This window comes from Malaclemys terrapin, chromosome 5, assembly GCF_027887155.1.
Source record: "Malaclemys terrapin pileata isolate rMalTer1 chromosome 5, rMalTer1.hap1, whole genome shotgun sequence".
In the NCBI taxonomy this organism is placed as follows: domain Eukaryota; kingdom Metazoa; phylum Chordata; order Testudines; family Emydidae; genus Malaclemys; species Malaclemys terrapin.
Genome location: NC_071509.1, coordinates 80,333,303 through 80,347,814, shown reverse-complemented (window position 1 = coordinate 80,347,814; position 14,512 = coordinate 80,333,303). Strand labels below are relative to the sequence as shown.

The window sequence follows — 14,512 nt, the reverse complement described above, 5'->3', positions numbered from 1 at the left end:
CCCCCACCCTCACTCACTTTCGCCAGGCTGGGGCATGGGGTTGGGGTGAAGGAGGGGGTGCGGGATCTGGGAGGGAGTTTGGGTACAGGAGGCGGCTCCGGGCTGGGGCAGAGTGTTGGGGTGGAGGAGAGGGTACAGGATGCTGGCTCTGGTAGGGGGGTCAGGGCTGGGGCTTGGGGTGCAGGAGGGGATTTCAGGTGCTGGCTCCAGGAAGGGGCTCCGGGATGAGGGAAGGTGTGCGGCCTCCCACTGGGCAGCACTTACCTCTGGTAGCTCCCGGTCAGTGGCAGACGCAGTGAGGCTAAGGCAGGTTCCCTGACTACTCCGGCCCCATACTGCTCCCAGAAGGGGCAAATGTGCCCATGGAGGGGCCGGGAGGCACATGGCTCTGTGTGCTTCCCCTCTCTGCAAGCAGCACCCCCGCAGCTCTCCCAGCCAATGGGAGTTGTGGGGGTGGTACTTGCAACCAGGAGCAGTACGCAGAGGGAGACCGCTGCCCCCGAGGCCGTGGGGCTGCGCTGGCTGCTTCTGGGAGCGGCATGGGGCTGGGGTAGGGAGCCTGTCTTAGTGGCAGGCACACTGTGCCACCTGAGATCGTGATTGACTGGAAGATCCTTTAGGATCGACCAGTCAATCGCGATCCACCGGTTGGTGACCACTACATTACTAGAATCAATCTGGCAACAAATTACCCTTTGACTCCCTCTAGTGCTTCATTAGTGTCATCAGCATCTTTAATAAAGGTCTTGGGCCCCAATCATTATCTTGAATGCAAAAAAGCACATTGGTAGGAAAAATGTGCTGACATTACACCCAAAAGTAAACATCCAGAGTGCACCTAAACCATTCTTTTTAGTAGGGCAGATATACCGCCTGCATGGGGCTTAGTCTGGCAACAGGTGTTATTCTTATTTATTTATTCATTCAATTTATAATCAATAAAACAGAATCTATCCTGGGCTCTGGGTACCCATAACATTATTAAAGGTACAGATAAAATCAGTAACTTTCCCTCCTCCCAAAACTAGAAAATAACCAACCAGAGATTAAAATCAAACGCAAACAATACCCAGGCTCACCCAGAAATGCCAGTCCTTATCATGCCTCTCAGTCATAAGAACGGCCATACTGGGTCAGACCAAAGGTCCATCCAGCCCAGTATCCTGTCTACCGACAGTGGCCAATGCCAGGTGCCCCAGAGGGAGTGAACCCTAACAGGTAATGATCAAATGTTCTCTCTCCTGCCATCCATCTCCACCCTCTAACAAACAGAGGCTAGGGGTACCACTCCTTACCCATCCTGGTAATAGCCATTAATGGACTTAATCTCCATGAATTTATCTAGTTCTCTTTTAAACCCTGTTATAGTCCTAGCCTTCACAACCTCCTCAGGCAAGGAGTTCCACAAGTTGACTGTGTGCTGTGTGAAGAAGAACTTCCTTTTATTTGTTTTAAACCTGCTGCCCATTAATTTCATTTGGTGGCCCCTAGTTCTTATATTATGGGAACAAATAAATAACTTTTCCTTATTCACTTTCTCCACACCTCTCATGATTTTATATACCTCTATCATATCCACCCCCTTAGTCTCCTCTTTTCCAAGCTGAAAAGTCCTAGCCTCTTTAATTTCTCCTCATATGGGAGCCATTCCAAACCCCTAATCATTTTAGATGCCCTTCTCTGAACTTCTTCTAATGCCAGTATTTCTTTTTTGAGATGAGACCACATCTGTACGCAGTATTCAAGATGTGGGCGTACCATGGATTCATATAAGGGCAATGAAATATTCTCCGTCTTATTCTCTATCCCATTTTTTAATGATTCCTAACATCCTGTTTGCTTTTTTGACTGCCGCTGCACATTCCATGGATGTCTTCAGAGAACTAGAGTCCATAATGACTCCAAGATCTTTTTCCTGATTAGTTGTAGCTAAATAAGCCCCTATCATATTGTATGTATAGTTGGGTTTATTTTTCCCAATGTGCATTACTTTACATTTATCCACATTAAATTTCATTTGCCATTTTGTTGCCCAATCACTTAGTTTTGTGAGATCTTTTTGAAGTTCTTCACAGTCTGCTTTGGTCTTAACTATCTTGAGCAGTTTAGTATCATCTGCAAACTTTGCCACCTCACTGTTTACTCCTTTCTCCAGATCATTTATGAATAAGTTGAATAGGATTGGTCCTAGGACTGACCCTTGGGGAACAACAATCGTTACTCCCTCCATTCTGAAAATTTACCATTTATTCCTACCCTTTGTTCCCTGTCTTTTAACCAGTCCTCAATCCATGAAAGGATCTTCCCTCTTATCTCATGACAACTGAATTTACGTAAGTGCCTTTGGTGAGGGACCTTGTCAAAGGCTTTCTGGAAACCTAAGTACACTATGTCCACTGGATCCCCCTTGTGCACATGTTTGTTGGCCTCTTCAAAGAACTCTAATAGATTAGGAATGTTAAATGTTATTATATTATGGTCACTATTTCCAAGTGGTCCTGTTATAGTTACCTCTTGGATCAGATCCTGCACTCCACTCTGGACTAAATCGAGAATTGCTTCTCCCCTTGTGGGTTCCTGTACCAGCTGCTCCAAGAAGCAGTCATTTAAAGTATCGCGAAATTTTGTCTCTGCATTTCATTCTGAGGTGACATGTACCCAGTCAATATGGGGATAATTGAAATCCCCCACTATTATCGAGTTCTTTATTTTGATAGCCTCTCTAATCTCCCTTAGCATTTCATCGTCACTATTACTGTCCTGGTCAGGTGGTCGATAATAGATCCCTACTGTTATATTCTTATTAGAACATGAAATTACTATCCATAGCATTTCTATGGAACATGTGGATTCCTTTAAGATTTTTACTTCATTTGATTCTACATTTTCTTTCACATACAGTGCCCGTCCCCATCGTCTCGTCCTGTCCGTCTTCCCGCGAGCACGACCTGTTCTGTCCTTCCAATATATTTTGTACCCCGGAATGATTGTGTCCCATTGATTGTCCCCACTCCACCAGGTTTCTGTGATGCCTATTATATCAATATCCTCCTTTATCACGAGACACTCTAGTCCACCCATCTTATTATTTAGACTTCTAGCATTTGTGTACAAGTACTTTAAAAACTTGTCACTGTTTGTTTGTCTTCCCTTTTCTGATGTGTCAGATCCTTTTTTATGTAAATGTTTCTCGTCTGATGTGGCCCATACTTTATCCTCTTCCATCCTCTCCTCCTGACTAGAACCTAGAGAATCTCTATCAATAGACTCTCCTCTAAGAGAAGTCTCTGTCCGATCCACGTGCTCCGCTGCAGCAATCGGCTTTCCCCCATCTCTTAGTTTAAAAACTGCTCTGCAACCTTTTTAATGTTAAGTGCCAGCCGTCTGGTTCCACTTTAGTTTAGGTGGAGCCCATCCTTCCTGTATAGGCTCCCCCATCCCAAAAGTTTCCCCAGTTCTCATCCACGCATTGAGACTCTGAAGTTCTGCCTGCCTACGTGGCCCTGCCTACCTATGTGGCCCTGTGTGTGGAACTGGAAGCATTTCTGAGAATGCTACCATAGAGGTCCTGGATTTCAGTCTCTTTCCTAGCAGCCTAAATTTGGCCTCCAGGATGTCTCTCCTACCCTTCCCTATGTCATTGGAACCTACATGTACCATGACCACCGACTCCACCCCAGCACGATACATAAGTCTATCTAGATGCCTCGAGAGATCCGCAACCTTCTCACTACGCAGGCAAATCACCATACGGTTCTCCCGGTCATCACAAACCCAGCTATCTATATTTCTAATGATTGAATCTCCCATTACTAACACCTGCCTTATCCTAATGACTGAGTTCTCTCCCCCAGAGAGGTAACCTCAGTGTGACAGGATACCCCAACATCATTTGGAAGGAGGGTCCCCTCTGCTCCCGTTGACTGCTCTCCTTCCCCGAGCCTTTCATCCTCCTTAACAGTGCAGGGGCTGTCTGACCGGAGTTGGAACAAGCCTACAGTGTCCCGGAAAGCCTCATCAACATATCTCTCTGCCTCCCTTAGCTCCTCCAGTTCCCAATCTGTGTAAAGTGATGGCCTTTGCAGCATGTTCTAAAGGTTACGATTGATGCTATTTAGGACTGAGAGTGGGGAATAAAAGTAAATTCCAAAGTCAAGAAAGCCCCTCCCTGGTAGAAACTCCCTCTTTTAAACCAGTGGGAGCCTAGCTTGAGTTTTTCTGTTGAGTGCAGCTGTGACAATATGACAAAGGGATCATATATGACAGGTCCCAAGAAATTGTCTCAATTTCTGAGCCAGAGAAAGATGGAGAAAAGCCTTTCTCTTCAATTCTGCACTCAGAACAACAGGGGTTTCAACAACAGCCTCAGATTGTAAACTCTAGAAACAAAAAGTGGGCACACATGCATGGCGGAGAGGACAGATAGAATTATCGCCGCATTTCCAAATGTTCCTATCAGCATCATCTTCCCTGGCCTACACTTCAGATAGCTAAACTTCCTCTCTACCCAAACCCTGGATAAGGTGTTCAGCAGTACTGGCTGAATTGAATGAGGAGAAATAGAGCTGGGTGTCATCAGTCTATTGCAATCCTCACAGCCTCTTCAGTAACCCTCCTAACTGTCATAGAGTTTAAGGCCAGAAGGGCCCATTAGATCATCTTGTCTGATCTCCTATATATCATCCATATACATACTGAATGAAAGGAGACAAGACCGAACCCTGCAGAATTACAAGCGAGAGAGTCCTTAGTAAAGAAAACCAATTGCCCCAAATTACCTTCTAGAATCTGTGAGAGTTAAGACTGAAACATATAAAGGGAAGTGCTAGGGTTTACAGATATGTTAACAGGGCCTCATGATCACTGCTATCGAAAGGCATCTGGCAGATCTAACAAAATCACATGGACACCTGTGTGTGAGAAAACAAAAGAAGATTCAGTTGCTGTTGTAGCTTTTGCTAGTGCAGAAAGCTCTAATGCATATCAATCTACACTTCAGGAGCCACCTTTACCACACAGTTTCCATAGATATCACTGGTTCTAAGCATGGAGAAAATTTTGATAATCTCTGAGGCTGTGGTAACTTTTTTTTTTTTTTTTTAAGCAAATTCTGACTTTTTAATGGGAACCATTGTGGGAGTTTGATTTTTTTTCCCCCCTGCAGAGTAACATCATATAGTGAGAAAAACAGGGAAAAGGAGAACTGTTTGAAAGATGAGTCATCTTTTCTTTGCTACCACTGGTGGTGTGATTGCAGAGAGAGATTACATTGTTAACTCTGGCAAATCCTCCTGGATTTGAAAAGTCACATTTTCATCATGCCCATTTATAGAAGCCATCCCACACATGTGTGCTGATGACTGAACTGAACATTTGCTAAAAGAATAATGACTTTGGCAGATGATGAATGACTCCCTGAAGGTGGTGATAACACCCCCAATTCAGTCAGTCTTAAGGAGAAATAGGCATATTTCTTGCTAATCGTCTCAGAGCATTGCTAACATATTTCTGGGCTTTGGCATCTGATGCATATTATGTTAATCTATGTTGATTTATAACATATATGACCATTCCTTTGATCTTACTATAGTGCTTTTTCCTTCACCGGTGTGCTTTAACCTCAGAGATTTTTTTTGCAGATTCATTACGTGCACAGTTTTGACTTTGACAGCTAAACCACTGTGTATGTATGTGAAGGCAATATTAAATACCTTTTACCTGTTGCTGACTTCAAGACAAGCAGACCATGGGCACCTTGGGTTTTGTTGGTTTGTGTCTTTTGTAGCTAAACATTACTTTTGATGCTATTGCTGTGCCATAAAGATGGTTTAGGGACAAGTGTTGAGAATTTACAGAAAAGATGGTACTTAAGTATCATGCCAACTTCCTTGATAAAACACAAGAAACTTAGTCAAACTGCCTTAAAAACATATAGGTAGAATACATTCTAGATAATGATCCTAGGAACTCATCACATTGTGTATTAGCATCAGGTTTGCCTGCTAAGGGCAAGACTCAATAGATCAGTTTTCTAAGAGAGAAAGCACAAAATGGAGTTCTAGTTAGTCTGTTATTGACCACCAAATCACACTAGAGAACAGGATGACTGGCTCCTTAAGCACCTAGCTATAGTGTGTAGAGAGAAAAAAACTCTGGAATTTCCAGAAATTATGGATGACAATTTTACTAACTCAGAAATTGTTGCAACCATTATGAGGGAGATTCTGTTACCACACCTCAGATTGACAAATAAAAAGGAATTCATCACAGAACTAAAAGTTAATGGTTGCTTAGGTAAAAGTGATCATGACTTGATTACATGTGTTATGTGCAAACAGAATAAATTTATTGTTATTTAATGTGTATTTTACCATAGCACATAGGAGCTATGGTAGAATTGTCAACGAAAAGACAGATGTGTTCAATAATTATTTTTGTTTTGCATTTGGGGAAAAGACACATGAGCGATTCATATCATGTGATGATGATTAAATACTTTCTATTCTAGCAGTTTCTAAGGAAGATGTTAAATAGAACCTTCTAAAACTAGACACTGCTAAATCGGCGAGTCTGGATCAAATATATCCAGGAGCTTTAAAAGAGCTATCTAAGGAGCTATGTGGACTGTTAATGGGTTTTTGTTTGTTTGTTTTTAATAATGTCTTAGAAAACTAGGGAAGTTCCTGGAGACTGGAGGAAAGTTAATATTGCACCAATATTTAAAAAGGTGAACAAGATAAGTCAATCTAAGGCTAAATACTGGCACGAGACTGATAGTCAACAAGAATCATAAGGGAAAGTTGAAAAGAACTTTGAAGAGAGAGTTCAAGTCTTCTGATCGAGGCATAGCCCGTGGACGGTGTGAGGCCGGTAGCGGCCACCGGCGCACCAGGACAGGGTCTTCTTGGAGTCGGGTTGCTTGGGAATGCAGGCCAAAGCTGGTGGTAAACTCCAAAAAGGCTAAATACTGGCACAAGATAAGTCAAGTAATTATAGGCTTGTCAGCCTAACATCAGTCCAGGCAAAATAATGGAACAGCTAATACAGAACTTGATTAATAAAGAATTAAAAGAGGGTAATATCAATGCCAATCAGTATGGGTTTATGGAAAATAGATCTTGTCAAACTAACTTGATATCTTTTTTTATGAAATTGCAAGTTTGGTTGATAAAGGTAATAGTGTTGAGCTAATATAGTTAGACTTCTGTAAGGTATTTGACTTGGTACCACAGGACATTTTGATTAAGAAACTAGAAATATATTGAATTAAAATGGCACAAATTAAATTGATTAGAAACTTGTTAATTGATGGGTCTCAAAAACTAATTGTAAATGGGGAATCATCATTGAGCATGTCTGTTTCTAGTGAGCTCCTTCAGGGAATGTTTTTTGGCCCTATGCTATTTAATATTTTTATCTATGACCTGGAAAAAAATATAAAATCATTACTGATAAAGTGTGAAGATGACGCACAGATTGAAGGGAAGTAGTGACTCTGAAAAAGACTTGGGGATCATGGTGGATAATCAGCCAAACATGAGTCCCCAGTGTGAAAATGTGAGCTAAAAGAGCTAAAGCAATCCCTGGATGTATCAATAAGGGAATATCAATTAGGAGGGTTATACTAACTCTGTATTCAGCACTGATGACTGCTACTGGAATACTGTGTCGTATTATGATATCCACAGTTTAAGAAGGATGTAAAAAAATTGGAGAGGGTTCAAACGAGCCATGAAAATGATGAAAGATTGGAAAAAAATTCCCTATAATGAAAGAATCAAAGAGCTGAATTTATTAAACTTATCAAGAGAAAGGTTAAGAGGTGAATTTGATCACAGTCTATAAATTCTTACATGGGGATAATAGAGGGCTCTTCAATGTAGAAGACAAAAGATCTAGAAGGCAAGATCAATTGGCTAGTAATAAGGCAATATTTGTAGCAGCAAGGTTAATTAATCATTGAAACAATTTACTGAGGGTGGTTGTGGATTCTCCACCACTGGAGATTTTTAATTCAAGATTGTTTTTTTCTAAAAGATGTGCTAGTTCAACCACTGCTATTGGACTTGGAGCTGGGATTAATTCAAGGAAGTCTCTTATGGTCTGTGTTGTGCAGGAGGTCAGACTAGATGGTTAAAATGGTCCCTTTTGGCCTTAGCATCTAAAAAACTTCCATATTATCATACAAATGTAGGTCCTATGTGTAATGTTTCAAGCTATTGCTACTCCAGACCTAGGATAGAGCAAATTATAAAATAACTATTATAAAATTGTTTCCACAGTCAAGTTACATTGTTTTGCCTGGTTATGATAAGACAGTGCGCACATGGAATGGAGAGTGGAGAGTCTTTTAAAACATTTTAATTTCTTTACGAGCCTTCAGTGTCCAAAAACCAATCTGCATGCTAGTTTCCAGAAAGCCTTTGACAAGGCCCCTCACCAAAGGCTCTTACATAAATTCAGTTGTCATGGGATAAGAGGGAAGATCCTTTCATGGATTGAGAACTGGTTAAAAGACAGGGAACAAAGGGTAGGAATAAATGGCAAATTTTCAGACTGGAGAGGGTTGTTCCTCAAGGGTCAGTCCTAGGACCAATCCTATTCAACTTATTCATAAATGATCTGGAGAAAGGAGTAAACAGTGAGGTGGCAAAGTTTGCAGATGATACTAAACTGCTCAAGATAGTTAAGACCAAAGCAGACTGTGAAGAACTTCAAAAAGATCTCACAAAACTAAGTGATTGGGCAACAAAATGGCAAATGAAATTTAATGTGGATAAATGGAAAGTAATGCACATTGGGAAAAATAACCCCAACTATACATATAATACGATGGGGGCTAATTTAGCTACAACTAATCAGGAAAAAGATCTTGGAGTCATCGTGGATAGTTCTCTGAAGACATCCATGCAGTGTGCAGCGGCAGTCAAAAAAGTAAACAGGATGTCAGGAATCATTAAAAAGGGGATAGAGAATAAGACAGAGAATAAGTAGTTGCCCTTATATAAATCCATGGTACGCCCACATCTTGAATACTGTGTACAGATGTCTCCTCAGCTCAAAAAAGATGTACTGGCATTAGAAAAGTTTCAGAGAAGGGCATCTAAAATGATTAGGGGTTTGGAACGGCTCCCATATGAGGAGAGATTAAAGAGGCTAGGACTTTTCAGCTTGGAAAGAGGAGACTAAAGGGGGATATGATAGAGGTATATAAAATCATGAGTGATGTGGAGAAAGTGAATTAGGAAAAGTTATTTACTTGTTCCCATAATATAAGAACTAGGGGCCACCAAATGAAATTAATGGGCAGCAGGTTTAAAACAAATAATAGGAAGTTCTTCTTCACACAGCGCACGGTCAACCTGTGGAATTCCTTGCCTGAGGAGGTTGTGAAGGCTAGGACTATAACAGGGTTTAAAAGAGAACTAGATAAATTCATGGAGGTTAAGTCCATTAATGGCTATTAGCCAGGATGGGTAAGGAATGGTGTCCCTAGCCTCTGTTTGTCAGAGGGTGGAGATGGATGGCAGGAGAGAGATCACTTGATCATTACCTCTTAGGTTCACTCCCTCTGGGGCACCAGACCTTTGGTCTGACCCAATATGGCCATTCTTATGTTCTTATGAGTCTATGGTATATCCATTCATCAAACCTGATTGGTTTTAATCATGACAAAATGAGTCAGCTACCCTAAAATACATACAGATTAATAACTGGTGAAGAAAAAGAAGTCCATGAATCTTTATCTAAAACATTTAAATTAAAAACTGACTTGGACCCCAATCCTTCAAGTTCTCCTTTCTTGCTGCTCAGGCAGATGCAGTTGCAGCATCCAAACTTTTTTTTCCTCCTTATCTCTGAAGTAAAATGTATCATTAAAAAAAATATATTTTTGTTGGGTAACTAGCACAGCAATGTTAGTGCATTCTGTTTGCAAATTCTCTGTTTTTATCTACAAAATTGAGTTTGCAAATGTGGCACCATATGATGAACCCCATAGCCAAAATGGAACACTTGCTGATTACCTCCCCCAAAACCATTGTGATCAGCATGAGAAAAATAAATAAATGAACAGTGATAGTATGATGTACCTCTCTTGATGCTAGGATTTATTTTTATGCAGTATACCTTGGCAGTTTTCAAAGAGGGGTAAAATATAAACTCCAAAATATTTTTTCAGTTGATCCAAAAGCCCTGATGTGCTGTCCACTCCTGAAATTACCTGTTAAACGAGTATACTTACATTTTTATTTTTTGACTGCTTTTCTGAATATTCTAAAATGAAAGGAGTCTCTGGGAGAGGTTTTCAAACGCATAGAAGACAGTTAGATATCCACCTGCCTAGCAGTGGTCTCCAAATCTCTTCAGGCTGACTGGATTGTGTGGTGGTTTAATCTTTTTCTGGTGTTTGTAACAGCTGAAATATAAACTCTCTGCAGATCGGGTATCGGGGCCCTGGTAACTGTTTTTCAAAACCTTAGTCCTTGAATTAAATCAAATATCAATTTATTTTTAAAATTGCCTTTCTATGTACCAGCAGAGAGGGCAAATTTGGGATAGAGACAGACTCAGCTGAGTTTAAATTCCCTTCCCTATGATCTGTTCTTCTTTGCCCCAGGAGTGTTGGGAGGACAGACAGCTGGGAGAAAGGTTGCCCTTCAGTCTCTCAGCGGAGTTTTCCAGTGATGAGATCCTCTAGCATGCCAATGTGTGGCTCTGGGAAAGTGCTGTATTACCTTTGTTGAGGTCATTATAGAGGGACAAGGACTATTGATACAAGGAGGGTGCTCTCTCTCCTTTAGAAGAGGTCCCTCTCTGACTGGGTTTAGGCATATTAGCTATCTGGTATGGGGAACCTTTCTGTGTTCAAGCTTGGTGGATAAAGTACTGCAATTTCCAGTTTCCAATCCTAATTGCAGCTTCTGAGCCCCAGTGTAACATAAGTATTAAATAATATCAATCTAACAACTTTCTTGTGCTCTGAATCCACTTAGAAAAAATATTCTCTCTCTCTGTAGCCTTAAAATATAATCTAGCAATATAGCGTAGTTAGTTCCACAGCATGAGGCACCTTGTGTATGCAAAATTATATAATTATGAATGTTTAGATTAGTTTATATGATAGACTGATCATCCTTAAGTACTCTATATTACAACCATTCCTGCAAATTAAGCTAATGTTGTGAATCCCCATCAACAAGTAATTTCATATATATTTGTTTGCTGAGTTCTCTCACAGGTGCATTATGATTGTGAATAAAATATTTGTGAGTAGATCATGATTTCCCAAACTCTTTATTTCATAGGTTGGCGAGACCAGATGCAAAAAAGTTTGCACCTCAAAATCTGATCTGAGATCCAATGATTTCAGCATCGTTGGAAGCTTGCCGAGAGATTTTGAATTATCAAACTACGACTGTTATGGAAAGCCCATTGAAGTCAACAGTGGGCTCGGGAAATCTCAAGCAAAGAACAACAAGAAGCCACCTCCTTCCAAGCCTGTCATTCCATCAGCAGCAAAGCGAATTGATCTTTATGCAAGAGCTTTGTTTCCTTTCTGCTTCTTGTTCTTCAATGTCATATACTGGTCCATATATTTATGATAAATCTTTTATTTTTTCATTTGTGTAAAATATATCTCATTTCATTATTCCCTTCCCCAGTCACGAAGGCCAGTCTATGAAATTATTTTGCATTTGCAAAGCAATATATTGCATTTGAGATGCCATGCGATTGTAATGAAAATATGGCATATTTTTGAATGAAAGCATGACACTGCAATGTCTGTGCTGAAACCAACTGTTGTATATAAATGTACAGCATACATCCTGCTTTAGGAATATATGAAGAATGATGCATACCACATTATTAAAGCAAAATAATTATCTTCAGTTATTAACATACAGATTTAAAGTGTTTCTGATAATGAAACTAATGTGCATGTTGAGTATTAAGATCAATATTCTAGTACATGTAGTATTTAACAACTCTTCTTATGACTTTCAGAGAAAAAAATCTGTTCTTGTATAATTTTAAATGGCACTGTTAAAGAAAAAGCTAAGTTGTAATTAATATTCTTTAGACTTTGTAAGTAAGTGGAGAAAGTATTGACTAAGCTGATCTTGTCTATGGGAAAAAATAAAGATCAGAGAATAACTAATTTTGTAAAATTAGCTCATTTAGAAATATTACTTTGCATCCTTCAAGCAAACCCACTGCAAAAGTGAGTGAAAATGTGCTGGCAATAAATATTGGACCAACTTTTTGGTTGCCATCTCCACAAGGCACATGTTAGAAAACCTGCAGGCAGAGAGAAATTGGGGCTATAGGCTGTATTTCCTATTTCTAGAACATGCCCCCCAAAAATCTATGAACAGGCCGCTCTCCAGGCTTCTAAGCAACAGGAATTATGGAGCAGCATCACAGGGTAGGGTTTAAAATCTGTACCTGGCTTCTCTGTGGCAAACCTTTCCAAGCTTGCGGTGTAGGAGTCACAGTCTGGTCTGGTTTGCATGGGTTTGCAGTTTCTGAAGTTCAAAAGGCTTGAATATAAGTGAACCCATTCTTCCCATGGTCAAATTTCATCATGACCCATATTCAAGGTTTGCATTTTCACAAGTTAGAACAGATCACCAAAAGTGAGGCTTAGCAACTGTAATGAAAGGGACAGGTTTCTGATTCTGAACAACTCAAGAGGCTGAGGCCCATACAAAAAATCTTCTTGTGTAGAAGCCAGAGAGCAGGCGTGCAGTGTCTGTCCATACCAACCCATTTATACTGCTGCTATTTGTTGAAAATGAAATCCTAAATGTAGTAAGGGTGTGACACAGGAGTTCTGATGAGAAGCTGCTCTTTATTTTGTAGACCCTAATTTCCTAATAGTTTAGTCCCATGAGGACTGTAATATCATGGTTTAACTTTAATTGCTGGGTTTAGTGTTCAGGCCTGTGCTATACAGAAGTTTGGGCTAGATGATTTGGTGGTTCCTGCTGGCCTTAAACTCTTTATGACTCTATGACCCAGTAACATGACATGAGTTAGGATTACAAAAGTACATTAGCTTAGTGTATGTAGTACAGCAGTCAGTATTCACAGACTCCAGTGGTTATTATTACATTGTCCTTTGTGAAACTAAGATATAAAGTGAGACTAACAATAAAATGACTTTCTGCTATCTGAAGGAATCGAAGAAGGTACGAGCAACGTAGCCTTCCTCCAGGAGTACACAGTGAGAATTTGCTTCAGCCCTAATGCAGCAGCAGAACTGTGACCTCAGGGAATACATTTCCTCTTGAAAACTGAGTTATAGTTAGTCAAAATATTAAAATAAGACATTTCCTGCTAACTGGGGGATTTACCAAAGTTAATATGTACTAGTCCCCCCGCTAAAAGATAGAAATGGGCTGGGAGAAAAGTCTGATATTTTTTCCAGGTGAATCAGAGAGTTCAACTGAAATGCAGTCTTTAAGGAGAAGCAGGTAATAAAGCTTCTGTTGAGCTGACCCTCTTGTTCACAGGGGCAGATTCAACCAGGATGGGCGACAGAAAAAGCATCACATGGCTTCCATGTTGTAACTTGTCATATGTCCTGTGCACTTGAGCTCAAAATGCATCTGACCTAGCAGCCCCCAAAACTGCACATACAGGTCTGTCTCCTCTTACGCTGGGGTTACGTTCCGCAGTCAGCGCCTAAAGTGAAAATCACGTATAGTCAAAATTACATTGAGTGTAATGGCGGATGGAATCGCCTGCACTACAGAAACAGTATTTAAATTGTTATTTTTCTCTTTTTTTGTTGTTTTTGTTTTTGCTGACCGCATAAAGCTGAAATCGCACATGTTAAATGCGCCTAAAATGTGACAGACCTGTATAGAACAGAAAAGTTCACCAGAGCTTCAGTGGGCAGCTCACAAACAAAAACAAGTTTTAACAAATAACTGCCCATCCATGAACAAAGGTAGAGTTGTTTTCTGAGGTGCAAGGTGTATGCCCCACTTAAGCACAGAGGTGAATTTCAATATTTGGGTATTCTTTGATTTTCGGCAAAACATTGTGGACAGCTCTTACACTGCAAATTCCAATGCATGTACATAATTTCTGATTCTAGCAGTAATAATCTATGTATGGTTCAGAGATGTGCTGCTGTTCAGGATATTGGGTGCTCAACAATCCTGCATCTCCAATGTATAGGTATGCAGCCTTCAGGGGCTATTTACATAGGCAGCCTGAATATAGCCCATAGATTGGTTTCTGACTGGAGAAGATGGAAGTAACCCAAATGTTACTGGACACTGTTGAACTGAAAAACAAGCAGGTCCTCAAGGAATCACTTATGAAACATTTAGAGGAGAGGAAAGTGATCAGGAACAGTCAGCATGGATTCACGAAGGGGAAGTCGTGCCTGACTAACCTAATTGCCTTCTATGATGAGATAACTGGCTCTGTGGATGAGGGGAAAGCAGTGGATGTGTTATTCCTTGACTTTAGCAAAGCTTTTGATACGGTCTCCCAC

The 14,512-nt window shown here is 40.5% G+C and overlaps 1 protein-coding gene across 2 annotated transcripts in view; it reads left to right on the top strand.

The window, feature by feature from the left end:
* Positions 1 to 12,160, top strand: part of GLRB (glycine receptor beta) — a 78,111-nt gene extending 65,951 nt beyond the window's left edge. For both annotated transcript variants that reach the window (XM_054029323.1, XM_054029322.1), the window contains one exon: positions 11,307 to 12,160. In XM_054029323.1, the coding sequence (XP_053885298.1) occupies positions 11,307 to 11,603 (297 nt within the window). In that variant the 3' untranslated portion in view covers positions 11,604 to 12,160. The remainder of the gene's footprint in view (positions 1 to 11,306) is intronic.
* The last annotated feature ends 2,352 nt before the right edge of the window (positions 12,161 to 14,512 follow it).